The 14,794-nt window shown below is 55.5% G+C and overlaps 1 protein-coding gene across 1 annotated transcript in view; it reads right to left on the bottom strand.

Moving 5' to 3' along the window:
- Positions 1–278: 278 nt before the first annotated feature.
- Positions 279–14,794, bottom strand: part of ATP13A5 (ATPase 13A5) — a 37,263-nt gene continuing 22,747 nt past the window's right edge. The window contains exons 15-24 of the mRNA XM_048506977.1: positions 14,220–14,299; positions 10,813–10,855; positions 9,133–9,242; positions 8,406–8,526; positions 7,435–7,507; positions 6,458–6,632; positions 6,088–6,278; positions 3,658–3,746; positions 3,112–3,192; positions 279–822 (exon numbers count right to left, since the gene is read on the bottom strand). Of these exons, the coding sequence (XP_048362934.1) occupies positions 619–822; positions 3,112–3,192; positions 3,658–3,746; positions 6,088–6,278; positions 6,458–6,632; positions 7,435–7,507; positions 8,406–8,526; positions 9,133–9,242; positions 10,813–10,855; positions 14,220–14,299 (1,167 nt within the window). The 3' untranslated portion in view covers positions 279–618. The remainder of the gene's footprint in view (positions 823–3,111; positions 3,193–3,657; positions 3,747–6,087; positions 6,279–6,457; positions 6,633–7,434; positions 7,508–8,405; positions 8,527–9,132; positions 9,243–10,812; positions 10,856–14,219; positions 14,300–14,794) is intronic.

The following is a 14,794-nucleotide window of genomic DNA, read 5'->3' as shown; positions in this document are numbered from 1 at the left end:
GGGGGCTTTGAGAAGGACAGCGACCAGAAGATCTGAAACTCTTGGCACTTGGTGGACCCAAACCGCTGGCTGCCCCTTTTCTGCCGTTGAATAAAGGCCGGCTCCTCCCACCCTTCTCCTAAATAAATGAAAGCTGTGTGTTCTGAATTTCCTCCTGATGTTTCTTGAGCCAGATGTGCCGGGCGATATTTAGATTCTGCTGCCTCGTTTGGAAACCAGCCCAGTCCCCCTATTTCGCTGCCACCTCAACTCTCAAAGAGCTCCAAAATACTGATTTGTTTTCTTCAAGGACAAAAAAAAATCCGGAGTGACTTTATTTCCACAAAGTGGGCATTTGTTGGCCTCCTTTCCGTCCAGCTGGCCTCTCCGCCCGCGTAACAAACCGCGACTGATTTTTAAGTCGTTTCAAAGTGAGCTGGAAAAAAGTGCTCAAATGGGGAATAAACCTGACATTTTTTTTAAAAAAACCTATCCTATTAAAACCAACAGTCATCTGTGTGCCCAAAGTCCCGAAGCCGGCCCCGTCCGTATCCTCCGCTGGCCTCCTTTGCACCCAGAGCTCCACTCCTACCCTGTCCGTCATACCAGTGAGCGAGTCCTCCTTCGCCAGCCAGCCGGCTACTTCTCCTCAGGCTCTTCTTGGTAGGCGGGGTTGACGTAGGCCTCTCCCTTGTCGGGCTCCGCAAAGCATCTTCCGTCCACGGGAGGCCAGGAGGGCTCCAGCGCCAACTCCCTCTGCAGCACCCGGTACTGGCTGGAGGAGTGGAATCGGCACAGCGCCTTGATCCGCAACCAGAGCCAGCGGTTCTGCAAGATGCCGTCCTGGGAAGGAGAGAGAGTGCCTGAGGCCCGGGTGGGCTCCTAGGGGGTGACCTTCCTAGCTCGGGCTCCCAGCCCAACCCCACCATCAGGCAAAGAGAGCCACGCAAGGCCTTGGCTAAGATCTGGGCAGGCAGACCGTCCGTGTTAGGGCTCCGCCTGGTCTGAATGCGGACCCCTGGGAGGAAGACTCAGAGAGAGAGGAGGGGACAGTGTTGGGTCCAGATCCTCAGGCACGACCAGAAGTTCCGGCAGGACCAGGTCCCCGGACTCAGGCGAAGCATTCAGGCTGGATCCACAGCCAGGTCCGAGCTCTGAGATTCCCCAGCAAGGTCTGAGCTCTGAGCCCTTCCAGTCCCTTGATACAGAGCCAGAGGGGACCCCTCACACACACCCCACTCCTGTCTCCGGAGCCCCGGGAGCAATGCAGGAGGAGACTACGTGCTAGCTTGCAGCAAAGGAGATGCAGCAGCAGGTTAGCAGCCTCGTTGGCCTCCTCAGACGCCCTCCTTTTTGTCCAGCTGGCCTCTCTGCCCGCGTTAGCAGCCATGGGGCGAGCTAGTGCAGATGCAGAGTCTTTTCATGGGCCAGACCAGAGTAGCCCGCCTGCCAGAGGCTATTGGTCAAGGGAATGGGAGGCTGGCTATGAAAGAGAGGCTGCGGCTGAGCTAGCTGGGGGCAGCAACGCTGTGTTTTAGTTTGCAGGCTACTGTTTCTTGTCTGGATTCATTGCTCTCAGCTCATTAAACATCTGGACCTGCTAAGACCTGCGTGTGGACCATCTGTGGCTCCTGAGGGCCTGGCTACGACAGCCCGGATCAAGAGCCCCGCCTGGGCGCCTTCTCTTCCCCTGCACGTTCTGGGGGGTGGCCGTTTGCCGTCGTCTGCTCGTTGAAACGCGAGTCCCCCCGAAAAGAGGACCCTGCCTTCTAGCCTGCCTTGTTGTATAGCAGTGGTGGCGAACCTTTGGCACTCCAGATGTTATGGACTGCAATTCCCATCAGCCCCGGCCAGAATGGCCAATTGGCCATGCTGGCTGAGGCTGATGGGAATTGTAGTCCATAACGTCTGGAGTGCCAAAGGTTCGCCACCACGGTTGTATAGGAAATGGAGGCGACTCCTTTTTGCTAACGGCCACCCACAAAACTCTACACGCTGCCTGTGTTTGGGGAGGAGGGGGGGCAGGAGAGCATGACAGAAGCTCACTTTTCCAGTTAGGTGTCTAACTCCGGATGTGGACAATGGAGAGGGCAGCGAAGAGCCGAGACAGCTGCAGGTGAGTGGCTGGTGGAAGCTCTTAGCAGATGGGGGGGGGGGCGCTTGGCCAAAGACACTTTGCCCCCTCCTCCTTCAAGCTTCCTGCCTCTGGACCCCGAGGGCTACTGACCAGCCTCCTCACGCTCACAGCCCCCTCCCCGCCCTGCAACTCCCTGTGAGGAGGAGGTCTTCACATAGGAAGCTGGAGGGGGGGTCTGCAGGTGGCTGCCAGCCGGCCTGTGAGTGTCCACATTCCCTGCAGTCATTAGCACCTGTTTGCAAAGGACAGGTGTTGGCCGGTACCTCCCAGGTGTGTGTGTGTGAGGGGAAGGGGGGGTCAGCATTGTGCCCTGCTTGTGTGTATCTTTGGGGGCTCACTCTAACTATTCCTCCTCACCCCACCCTGCTGTGCCAGCATCGGCGCCCTCTGCCCAGAAAGACATAAGAACATAAGAACATAAGAACGAGTCTGCTGGATCAGACCAGAGTCCATCTAGTCCAGCTCTCTGCTACTCGTAGTGGCCCACCAGGTGCCTTGGGGAGCTCACCTGCAGGAGGTGAAAGCAATGGCCTTCTGCTGCTGCTGCTGCTCCTGAGCCCCTGGTCTGCTAAGGCATTTGCAACCTCAGATCAAGGAGGATCAAGATTGGTAGCCAGAGATCGACTTCTCCTCCATAAATCTGTCCAAGCCCCTTTTAAAGCTATCCAGGTGAGTGGCCATCACCACCTCCTGTGGCAGCATATTCCAAACACCAATCACACGTTGTGTGAAGAAGTGTTTCCTTTTATTAGTCCTAACTCTTCCCCCCAGCATTTTCAATGAATGCCCCCTGGTTCTAGTATTGCGAGAAAGAGAGAAAAATTTCCCTCTGTCGACATTTTCTACCCCATGCATAATTCTATAGACTTCAATCCTATCCCCCCTCAGATGTCTCCTCTCCAAACTAAAGAGCCCCAAACGCTGCAGCCTCTCCTCATAGGGAAGGTGCTCCTGAGATCATGTACGGGGTGGGGGAGGAGGGGGGCATTTCTTACCTCTACGAACAGCGAGACAGAAAACAAGACCAGGAGCATTATCAGGACGTAAACCCTCCAGATCATGGGCGTGCAGAGAAGCTGGGGAGAAAGAAGCCGGCCGTTGTTTGTTTTCTGCTCTAGGCAGCGCACGTCCCCCTACCCTTCCACCTCTATACTCACAACCACCCTGCGGGGTAGGCCAGGCTGAAGTGGGAACGACCAGCACAAAGTCGAGTGCTTCATGGCAGAGTGATGTTCTGAACCCTTATTTCCCAGTTCCTAGCCCAACACTCTACCCTCTACACCATACTGCCATCCCCCAATAACCCAGTGCCATCAGCCCTCCCTTGCAGACAGGTTCCTCAGCCAATCTTGGATGGCTACAAGAGAGTCTCGCTTTTGAACTGGCGCTGGTCCCAGAATCCTCTCGGGTGGGGGCTGCATCTGGGCCTGTGCCCACCTCAGAGCCCTGCGAAGTGGGTGGAGGCTGAGACGTGCCCCCCCCCCCAGTACTCGGCAAATGTCTTAGCCGGCTGGAGAGCTGGCAGAAAACCTCCAACTCACTTCCATCCCCTGGTAGATCCTCTCAAAGTCAGCAAAGAACAGGAAAAGGGCGACCCCGAGCTGCAGGCTGAGCAGAGTGCAGAAGATATCTAAGGGAGCAAAAGGCAAAGAGGACCCGGTGAAGGCCAAGGGAGAGACCGTAGAATCGTAGAGTCGGAAGAGACCCCCAAGGGCCATCCAGTCCAACCCCCTGCCATGCGGGAACAGGATGGTGCTTCTTGGCTCTGGCAGAACAGGAGCCAGCGGCTGGGGGCTGAGAGTGTCCGACAACAGGGAGGCAGATGCATTCAGGAAGCCCTCTTTGACTTCTGTGGTACACTGCCTCTGGCCATGGAGGTTCTCTTCAGAGCCCACGTGTATAGTTAGTTTGGAACTCCATCTAAGCAGACGGCCACCCGCCCACCCTCCCAGGCTGCAGCTGCAGATCCCCTGTGTGCAGTCTGCATTGTGAGGAGGGCGTGTCCTGCCGGTCGGAGTCACGGGTGGGGGTGGGGGGGTTCGAGATCTCGTGTGACAGGAGGGGGAGAGAAAACGTGTTCCTTAATGGTCAGCCCACGAAGGAGCCCGGAACATGCGAAGAGACGCTGACTCCAGGCCCTGGTTCCTCGCGGGCGGCACAGCCTGCTCAGAGTGGAAGTGGCTCCCGCAGGGTCTCGGGGGAGGCCTTTTGCATCGTGGGCCACCTGGTCCTTTCCGCTGGAGGTGCCGAGGACCGAGCCTGGGACCATCTGCGGGCCAAGCGGAGGCTCTGCGCGGGAGCCACAGGCTGCTGGGGCTGGCAAGGGCTACAGGGTGGCCTCGAGCAGCAGTGGCGCAGGAGGTTAAGAGCTCGTGTATCTAATCTGGAGGAACCGGGTTTGATTCCCAGCTCTGCCGCCTGAGCTGTGGAGGCTTCTCTGGGGAATTCAGATTAGCCTGGGCACTCCCACACACACCAGCTGGGTGACCTTGGGCTAGTCACAGCTCTTCGGAGCTCTCTCAGCCCCACCCACCTCACAGGGCATTTGTTGTGAGGGGGGAAGGGCAAGGAGATTGTCAGCCCCTTTGAGTCTCCCTGCAGGAGAGAAAGGGGGGATATAAATCCAAACTCTTCTTCTTCTTCTTCTTCTTCTTCTTCTTCGACAGCAGCTGCCAGGAGATGCGGCAGAGACGCACGAAGAGGGGGAAGGAGAGCTCCTGAGGGCTCCTGTCCTCTGCACGTGGGCCTCATCCACTCACACCCTTTTGAGGAATGAGTTGGAGTTTGAACACACACTACACCCCTCAACCCCACACACACACCCACACACACAAATGGGGCCCTCCCCCCTGGCTGCTAACTTTGCTGCTTCTGGCAGGCTCCAGACCACTGGCACGACCTTCCTTTGCTCCAGTTAGCTTCCCAAGAGCAGGTGGGAGTCCCTGGTTCCAATCTTGGTGGGTCTGAAGCAGACCACCACCCTTCATGCTGCCACGGGAGGTGGTGATGGCCACTCACCTGGGTAGCTTTGAAAGGGGCTTGGACAGATTGATGGAGGAGAAGTCGATCTCTGGCTACCAATCTTGATCCTCCTTGATCTGAGATTGCAAATGCCTTAGCAGACCAGGTACTCAGGAGCAGCAGCAGCAGCAGAAGGCCATTGCTTTCACCTCCTTCCTGTGAGCTCCCACCTGGGGCCATCACAGTAGCAGAGAGCTGGACTAGATGGACTTGGTCTGATCCAGCTGGCTTGTTCTTATGTTCTATGGGCCATTGCTTTCAGAGTCTCTAAAGGCACCTGGTGGGCCACTGCGAGTAGCAGAGAGCTGGACTAGATGGACTCTGGTCTGATCCAGCTGGCTTGTTCTTATGTTCTTAAGGCCATTGCTTTCACATCCTGCACGTGAGCTCCCAAAGGCACCTGGTGGGCCACTGCGAGTAGCAGAGAGCTGGACTAGATGGACTCTGGTCTGATCCAGCTGGCTTGTTCTTATGTTCTTATGCCATTGCTTTCTACCTCCTGCACGTGAGCTCCCAAAGGCACCAGGCCACTGCGAGTAGCAGAGAGCTGGACTAGATGGACTTGGTCTGATCCAGCAGGCTAGTTCTATGTTCTTAAGGCTACTGGTGTTCACCTCCTGCAGGTGAGCTCCCAAAGGCACCTGGTGGGCCACTGCGAGTAGCAGAGTGCTGGACTAGATGGACTCTGGTCTGATCCAGCAGGCTCGTTCTTATGTTCTTAGGTTCAGCCTCAGCCCTAGCTGCGATACTGGGAGGGGAGTAATTCTTGCCTACCCTGCAGGGCTGGAATAAATCCTTTTGAGCTCCTCGGGGAGAATGCATCTTTTCCCAGCCCTGGCATGTGTGAGCACAGCCCACTGGGCCCTGGCCCCAAGGGGAGGGTGCCTTCTGGGCCTTGCCCCCCGGCTCAGAGGGACCCCCAGTGAAAGGGACAAAGAGGTGATGCTCACAGTTGGTGTAGATGGGTTTCCGGAAGGGCTTCCCCTTGGAAAAGACGAAGGCCACGATGAGGCAGTTGACGGTGACCAGGGGCCAGAGCGTGACGTCCTCGTAGCTCAGCACCTTGTGGTGTGGCTCTGTGGAGTTGGCCGTCCCGTTGCCGAGGCCTGGGAACAGGGTCTGGTTGGCTAAAGGGCACCCTCTGGAAGAGAACCCCCGAGAATAGTTTCCTCTGCTTCCGGCCGGCTCGTCTCCATGTCTGCCTGCCCCTTCTGGGCTGGCAGGCACTCCTCAGCAGCCGGCCTCCCTGAGGTGCACTGACTGCCCAGAGCGGAAGGCCTCCCTCGGGCCCTCCCCCAGCCGCGCAGGTGAGGTGGCTACCTGTGACTGCGAATCTTCGAGTACCACGGCTGCTGCTTCACGAGCAGGAAGCCACAGACCTGCACGATGAGGGTGAAGCAAACGTTGAGGGCCACCGACAGCAGCAGTGGCGGAGACAGGAGCTGCCCGGAGGGGCGGTAGGGGGCCAGCTTGGGGTAGGCGTGCGTCAAGCTCACTGTGGGAAGAAAGGGAAGAGGGCAGTGCATCGGCGACAGGGGTGCATCGGCGAAGCTCCCTTCCCACTTCCCATCCTGCAGTCTTCTAGCACAGGCCGCACACGGCAGCCTCAAGCGGCAGCCAAGCAAACAGAGACTGGCTTGCACTGAGCTGGTGGGCAGAGTTGGCCTCCCCCCTCCCCCCCCTCGAATGGCTGGATAACTAACACGTCCAGCCATCCAGGTGTAACCCCCATGCTCAGAATGGGTTGACCCAGAAAGGGGTAGAGACTCAAAGCAGCAAGAGGCTGCAGAGCTCATGTAGTTTGGAGGAGACGAGGCTACCAGACTCGGACCTTGGTTTGTATCAGCCCTTAACACCTTGTTAAGGTAACTGCAATGTTGTTGGGAAGGTGGTAGTTTATTTTTGCTATGTCGTAAATGTTGGAGTTTATTGTTTCAGGGTTTCCTTTTGTGGTTGTGATGGGTGAGAGTTCTCCTGGAAACCTTCATCGTGTTGAATCCTGTTCACCAAGCCCTTGGAGTCTTCAGGAGCCAGCCAACTTGCAAAGAAGAATTGGACTTGGCAGTATCAGAAGACTGTAACTAGAAGGACTTGAAAATGCAACCTGAACAGGACCTTGAAGTGTGATGTTAAATGTTGATGTTATATGTTAAGAAAGTAAACCATTTTGTTTTTAAAATTTGTTGTTGCAAACTCATTCCAAGCTCTGCCCCACAGAACCCACAAGCTGAGGTTACACAGGCACAGGACTGAACTGTCTCAGTTGGGGCGGGCCAAGGGAAACGCCGGCTTCTTACTCGTGAGGCAGACGACGAGGGTGATGCAGACGTCTTGAATGAGGTACTGGTAATTCCCCAGGATCTGCAGTTGCTGCAAAGAGAAGAGCAGCTCAGCGGAGGCTGACTCTGGGAAAGGCGGGGGGGGCTCCCCTCCCACACCGCCCGGGGCATAGCAATTCCCATCCCGACAGCACTGAGAAAGGTCCCGGGAGACCAGGTCTCGGGCTGCCCCCCCCACCCCAGCTGTAGCCTGGAGATCTCCTGCGACTCCAACTGTTATGATGATGGGTCCCCTGAGCTCCTTTCCCCAAGAAATGGGCTCAGCGGAAAAGCGGACCGTTTGGTCCTCCCTGCCCAAGGGATCTGACGGGTGAGCACCATAACACTCAGCTGGGTCCATGCCCCAGGCCCTGCCAGGCAGACCACTTGGTAACACCCCCCCCCCCAAGCAGGATTCCTCACTCTGGACCGGGCAGGGGTGGGGGGTGGGCAGGCACTCATCTAAGCAGGCAGGAGGGGACTCTTCCTTCCTTCTGGATTCAAGCACTCGGGCCAAATGGGGGGGCGGGGGGGAGCGAGTGTCCCCTTCCTCTATGTGTTTTCTCCATCTAAGACAGGGACGTCCAACTCTGGTGCTTCAGATGTTCATGGGCTACAATTCTCATCAGCCCCTGCTGGCATGGCCAATTGGGCTGATGGGTATTGTAGTCCACGAACATCTGAAGCACCAGAGTTGGACGTCCCCGTTCTGTTGTGAAATGCGCTGTATTTAGACTGCGGCTTTACTTTTACTTCCTGATCACTTCAACCCGTCCTCCCCTCCCCTCCCACTCTGTTGGCCAGACCCACGAGAGCAGCCCCACAGGAAGCCAATGCCCCTCCCCGTGCCCCCTTGCAGCAGCTTGGGAGGGCTGCTTCCCCCTGCCTTCAGTGATTAGGGTGTTAGCTGGAAGGAGGCCTCAGCTGTCCGGAGAAGTCACGGCACTTACCCAGTAGAGCAGAGACGTCCCCACAAACTGAATCATGGCGTAAAGGGTCAGGTATTTAAAGACTGCAAAGGAGGAGACGAGGGCGGCTCGGCCTTCTCTGTGGGGAGAAAGGGGGGGGGTCCTTAAGGGCAGGGGGGGGAGACTGGCTCCATGCCCCTCAGGAGCAGAAGGATGCCCAGAGGGCTTCAGGCAGAGGCATACCAGGGGTAAATGGCGCCCAGAGACAAATTGTCTCCAGGACGCCACCCAGGCTCTGCCCCCCACCCCGGCGTGCCCCCCCCGCCCTCGACCCCACCCATGTCACCATGGACATGGGCAAGGTCTAGGGTGCCCAGCAGGGGGGGAAGGAAGGGGGGAGTCCAGGGCGGGGTTGAGGGCACTTGGAGGCAGCAGGAAGTCCTGCTGTCTCGTCTGTTTTGCGTGCCTCGGACAGGGTCGAGGCATGTGAAAACAACGAGACAGCAGGACTTCCTGGTCACGTGGGGGGCCAATTTTGCGCCACCCCCCCCCCAACGTGACCAGAAGAGTGGCGCCCGGGGACAAGGGGTACCCTTTGTCCCTAGGCAGATACGCCACTGACTTCAGGTGCCCAGAGGGAAAAAAGATGCTGCCCTGGGGATGTCTGCAGCCCCCACCCTGGCTCTGGCTGCCAGGGCAACCACCAGTGGCCATTCCAGGGTTGGCAAAGTGGCACCAGGTTGGCCGCTTCAAAGGGAATGTGACGCACCTGATCATTTCCGGCACACACTGGATGTTGGGGATCTGGGAGGTGAACGGCGACGCCACGGAGGCCTCCTGCTCAGACAGGGAGATCCCGGCGTGGGCCATTTTCAGTGCCTGCCAGGACGGGAAGCGGAGAAGGAAAGGTCATGACAGAGCAGCGGCCCTCAGGAAGCGACCACCTTTGTCCACGATGGCTCAGCCTCTGGCTTGGAAACCCTGGAGCTCATCCCAGGCAGCCTCTGCCAGCGCTGCCAAGTCCAGTTTCGGACACTCCTGGGGATTTGGGGTGGGGGGTGGAGTCTGGGGAGGGGAGGGGCCTCAGAGAGTCCACCCTCCAAGACAGCCGTTTTCTCCAGGAGAACCGATCTTGGTCATCTGGAGATTTCCAGGTACCCCCTAGGGCAGTGGTGGCAAACCTTTGGCACTCCAGATATTATGGACTACAATTCCCATCAGCCCTGGCCAGCATGATGGGAATTGTAGTCCATAACATCTGGAGTGCCAATTCCCATCAGCCAATTGGCCATGCTGGCCGAGGCTGATGGGAATTGTAGTCCATAACATCTGGAGTGCCAATTCCCATCAGCCAATTGGCCATGCTGGCCGAGGCTGATGGGAATTGTAGTCCATAACATCTGGAGTGCCAATTCCCATCAGCCAATTGGCCATGCTGGCCAAGGCTGATGGGAATTGTAGTCCATAACATCTGGAGTGCTAAAGGTTCGCCACCACAGCCCTAGGGATTGGCAACCCTCGTGGGGAACAGACACAGTTTTCAAATCCTTCGTCATTCATCCACAATATCTGCTGGAAAAGGAGCCCTCCAGCCCCGTTTCCACCCCGGCCCAAAAAAAGCATCCGTTTCAGCTGCATCAGCCCTGACCTACATCCAGGGTTTAACTTTTGACAAAGATGCCACTCTAGATAAAACTGATGTGCAGCTGAGCGAGGTCTCAACAAAGAACGTCTTGCAGACATGTTGTGTAACCCCTGAGTAAGAATGGGATGACCCAGAAAGGGGTGGAGTGTGAAAAGAAGCAGAATGCTGCAGAACTCATGAGGTTGGAGGAAGCGAGGCTACCAGGCTGGGACCTCGATTGATTTTATTAAGCCCTTAACACCTTGTTTAAGGTCACTGCAATGTTGTGGGGAACTAGTGGGAAGGGAGTTTATTTATTTTTTGCTCTATTGTAAATGTTAGAATTTATTGTTTCAGGGTTTTTGTGTATGTAAATGGTGAGAGTTTTCTGGGAACCTTCATCATCTTGAATCCCGTTCACCCAGCCTCTGAAGTCTTCAAAACCAACCACCAGCAAAGAAGAATTGGACTTGGCAATATCAGTAGACTGTAAATATAAGGACTTGAAAATGCAAACTTAACAGGACTGTAAAGTGTAAATGTTAAATGTTTTAAAAGTGTTATTTGTTAAGAGAAGTAAACTGTTTTGTTTAAAATTAGTTCTTTGCAACTCCTTCCAAGTACTGCCCCACAGAACCCACAGAAAGAGGTTACAGTTGCATAACTTTTTTTTAAAATGATGATGATAGCAAATCCATTTGCCCCCCCCACCACCCCCCCCCCAAGCAGCTGGTCTGTTGCTGTTTTTTTCAAACCCCACTGATGCCTGGCCCTCGCAGAGGGGGATCAGCACGGATAAGCCACAGAGGGGGGCATTCCACCTACCCCGCAGTCATTGGCTCCATCTCCACACATCCCCACGTAGTAACTGGCAGAGAGGGGAGAACACAGATTAGCCTCTTGTCTTTTACAGCAGAGTCAGAGCAGTTTGTACACACACATGCGCGCGCACAGGCACACACACCCCTGCTTTGCCGGCCTGGCATGCCCAAACAGCCCTGTGGGAGGGACCGCCTGCCTGGTCAGAAGAGATCGGGGCACCCGGCTTCCCTGGGAACGAGGGCCGAAGGGAGCCAGGGGTCTGCAGGTGTCCTGGGAGAGCCCTTCACCTGACGTACCCACAGCTGGAGCGGACTGAGGGTCGGCATGCCACAGCTGGAGGGGGAAGTGGCAGAACTACAGAGTTGGAAGAGCTCACAAGGGCCATCCGGTCCAACCCCCTGCAGCCACGCAGGAACGCACCATCAACCACTCCCAACAGATGGTCATCCAGCCTCTGTTTAAAAACTTCCAAAGAGATACTCGGCGGGTTCACCAAAAAGTCCCCAGACATGATCTCAGTGGACAGCAATTTATTTTGGGAAAGGTCTTAACTTCTGGACTTGGAGGTGTTTGTACTGGCCTCAGCTAGAAACAGTTTCCCCTGCCTGAGTGGGTTAGCCAGGGAACCAGTGCTAGAGACAAGGGTGCCTTTGAGCACATGCAGAGGGCCTTTCCTTGAACACTGAACAACCAGCCCACAGAAAGAACACAGAGCTGTGGAGACCCCACCCCCACCCCTCTCTTGAGAAATTTGGCCAGGCAGAGGTGTGAAGGGGGGTGGGGAGCAGTGTTGGGATTCAAATAGTTTAACAACTGGCTGTTTACAAGCACCATTTTAGCCACCGTTTCTGCCCAAGTGGTGCGAACCGGCTGAATCCCACCACTGGTGGGGAGATACCACCCTCACTGACTGGGGAAGGGGCTGTGGCTGTCCAAAGGCAAAGGGTGCCCCCTGCTGGAACATGGGGGAATTTGCTGGGGGCACAAAACAGAGGCAGAAGTCTGAGCGGCGCTCCACCAAACCTGCCTTCTCCCTTGACCTGCTCCTATTGTGGACTGTTGCATCTCAAGAAGGATATCGAGGAGATAGAAAAAGTGCAGAGAAGGGCAACGAGGGTGGTTGAGGGACTGGAGCACCTTCCCTATGAGGAGAGGCTGCAGCGTTTGGGACTCTTTAGTTTGGAGAGGAGACGTCTGAGGGGGGATATGATTGAAGTCTATAAAATTATGCAGGGGGTAGAAAAAGTTGACAGAGAGAAATGTTTCTCTCTTTCTCACAATACTAGAACCAGGGGGCATCCATTAAATATGCTGGGGGGAAGAATTAGGACTAATAAAAGGAAACACTTCTTCAATGCCAACGCACATTGGTGTTTGGAATATGCCGCCACAGGAGGTGGTGATGGGCCACTCACCCGGATAGCTTCTTAAAAAAGGGCATGGACAGATTTTATGGAGGAGAAGTTGATTTATGGCTCCCAATCTTGATCCTCTTTGATCTCAGATTGCAAATGCCTTAGCAGGCTCAGGGTGCTTCTGTGAGCAGTAGCAGCAGAAGTCTCCGTTGCTTCAAACCTCTCCTGCCTGTGAGCTCCCAAAGGCACCAGGTGGGCCACTGCGAGTAGCAGAGAGCTGGACTAGATGGACTCTGGTCTGATCCAGCTGGCTCATTCTTATGCTCTTATGTTGCAGGAGACCTTAAGCCTGTGTGCATGTGCGCGCGCACACACACACACACACACACACACACACACACACACACTGACACACTCTTCTAGGTCCATAACCAGATTCAACCAACGTGGCCTACAAGTGGCGCGCACCTGAGACCAGGCCCAGTTTCTTGGGGTGATCTCAGAATGGGAAGAGCCAGCCTGCGGTCCCAAGGGAGCTCCGCCCTTCTAAGGCCCAGGAAGGGGGGGGAGGGGGGCTCCACTTAAGATGACTGGGAAGTAGGGTTGCCAACCTCCAGGGGGCCTGGAGGACCCCACGGATGAGGACTGCGCCCCAGGCTGCAGAGGTCCATTCCCCAGGAGGAGACAGCAGCTCTAGAGGACAAACTCTAGAGCAGACCATAGACGCCAGGAGAAACGCTTCCCTAGATTCTCCCCTCCAGAGGCCCCGCCCCCAAATCTCCAGGAATCTCCCCAGCTGGACTTGGCAACGCTACTAGAAATGAACTCTAATCAAGCCGAGCAGAGTCGGTTTGTTTCCCGCAGGACAAGGGACTCTGCAGCACTCGACGGAGGCAGCGCCCAAACGCCCTCGGGAGGTGGGGAAAGGTGGTGGGGAAGAGGGCCAAGCCAAAAAAGGGAGGCCAACGTGGTGTAAGACAAAAATGGAGGGCTCCTTTGTTCTTTGGGCGTGCCTTGTTCTAAGGCAGGATTAGCAAGTGACTTGACCTGGGGTGCATACAGACCTCCGCTGTATGGTGGGGAGTTCAGAAGGCCCAGCAAAGACTGTGCTATATGAGACTTTTAAGGAAAATAAACAACTGGATGGAAAACTCCTATGTCCTTTTTACTGGCTGTGCTATAGAGAGTGTCTTCACCTACTGCATCTGTGTATGGTTCTCCAGTTGCACAGTGGCAGATAGGAAGGCGCTCCAAAGGGTGATCACTCCTGCACAGAGGATTTTCATCGGCCTGCCCTCTCCCCTCCTTTGAAGAACTCTATAATGCCCGGGATGAAAAGAAAAGCCCAAAATATTCTGAGAGGACCTGCCTCATCCAGTTAACACTCTCTTCTTGAACTTCGTTACCATCCGCAGCAGACGCATACAGGTCTATCAAAACTAGGACAAAGAGGCTTAGAGACAGCTTCTACTCTAGAGCTGTGGCGATGCTGAACTCCGCGGCTTCGTGTTGATGTGTTTGGGGCTGTGTAGGGATGGGTGGAGGAAGGGGAAAGTGAGGATGGGGTATGAGTCTGAAATTGTGCGCATCGAGGAATGCTGCTGTAAATTTCGTTGTGCATGCACAATGACAATAAAAATGCTTATGCTTAATGCTTTGGCCTGGGTGGAAAGAGAAGGGCTGGAGCTTCCACCTCATGAAGACTGTCCTTCGAATACAGGCAAAGACTGAAACAGCAGACGCCTTTCACGGAGGAAGGGGGAGCCATCTGGGGCTGGCTACTTTAGTTTTAACTGGGAAGGTTTGGGCTGTTACTGTGAGTGGCCCCGAACCAAGAGGAAAGGCAGGGCAGAAATAGTTTCATACATAAAGGCAACCTCCCTCCCTCCCTCCCTGGGTCAGCCTCCACAACCAGCCTGGATCAAGGGGGGGGGGTGAGCAAGAGAAGCAGCAGTAGGGGACACGTCTTCACCCCGTCCCGCAAAGAGAAAATCCTTTCCCCTTCCCTCACCCCCCCCCCCTCACCCCCCAATGCAATTCCAACAATGGACCTACTTCAGCTTCTGAAATTCTTCCACAAGACTGGATTTTTGCCCCGGAGACATCCTGGCAAACACGGCGCCATTCAGAAGTACCTGCCAAAAAGTAAACGTCCGGCTCATGAGCCCAGAAGAACATAAGAACAAGCCAGCTGGATCAGACCAGAGTCCATCTAGTCCAGCACTCTGCTACTCGCAGTGGCCCACCAGGTGCCTTTGGGAGCTCACATGCAGGAGGTGAAAGCAATGGCCTTAAGAACATAAGAACAAGCCTGATGGATCAGACCAGAGTCCATCTAGTCCAGCTCTCTGCTACTCACAGTGGCCCACCAGGTGCCTTTGGGAGCTCACGTGCAGGAGGTGAAAGCAACGGCCTTCTGCTGCTGCTGCTGCTCCCGAGTACCTGGTCTGCTAAGGCATTTGCAATCGCAGATCAAGGAGGATCAAGATTGGGAGCCATAGATCGACTTCTCCTCCATCAATCTGTCCAAGCCCCTTTCAAAGCTATCCAGGCTAGTGGCCATCACCACCTCCTGTGGCAGCATATTCCAAACACCAATCACACGTTGCGTGAAGAAGTGTTTCCTTTTA

Source organism: Sphaerodactylus townsendi, linkage group LG08, assembly GCF_021028975.2.
Source record: "Sphaerodactylus townsendi isolate TG3544 linkage group LG08, MPM_Stown_v2.3, whole genome shotgun sequence".
NCBI lineage: Eukaryota > Metazoa > Chordata > Lepidosauria > Squamata > Sphaerodactylidae > Sphaerodactylus > Sphaerodactylus townsendi.
The sequence above is the reverse complement of the archived record's forward strand: the minus strand, read 5'-3'. Positions and strand labels throughout refer to the sequence as shown.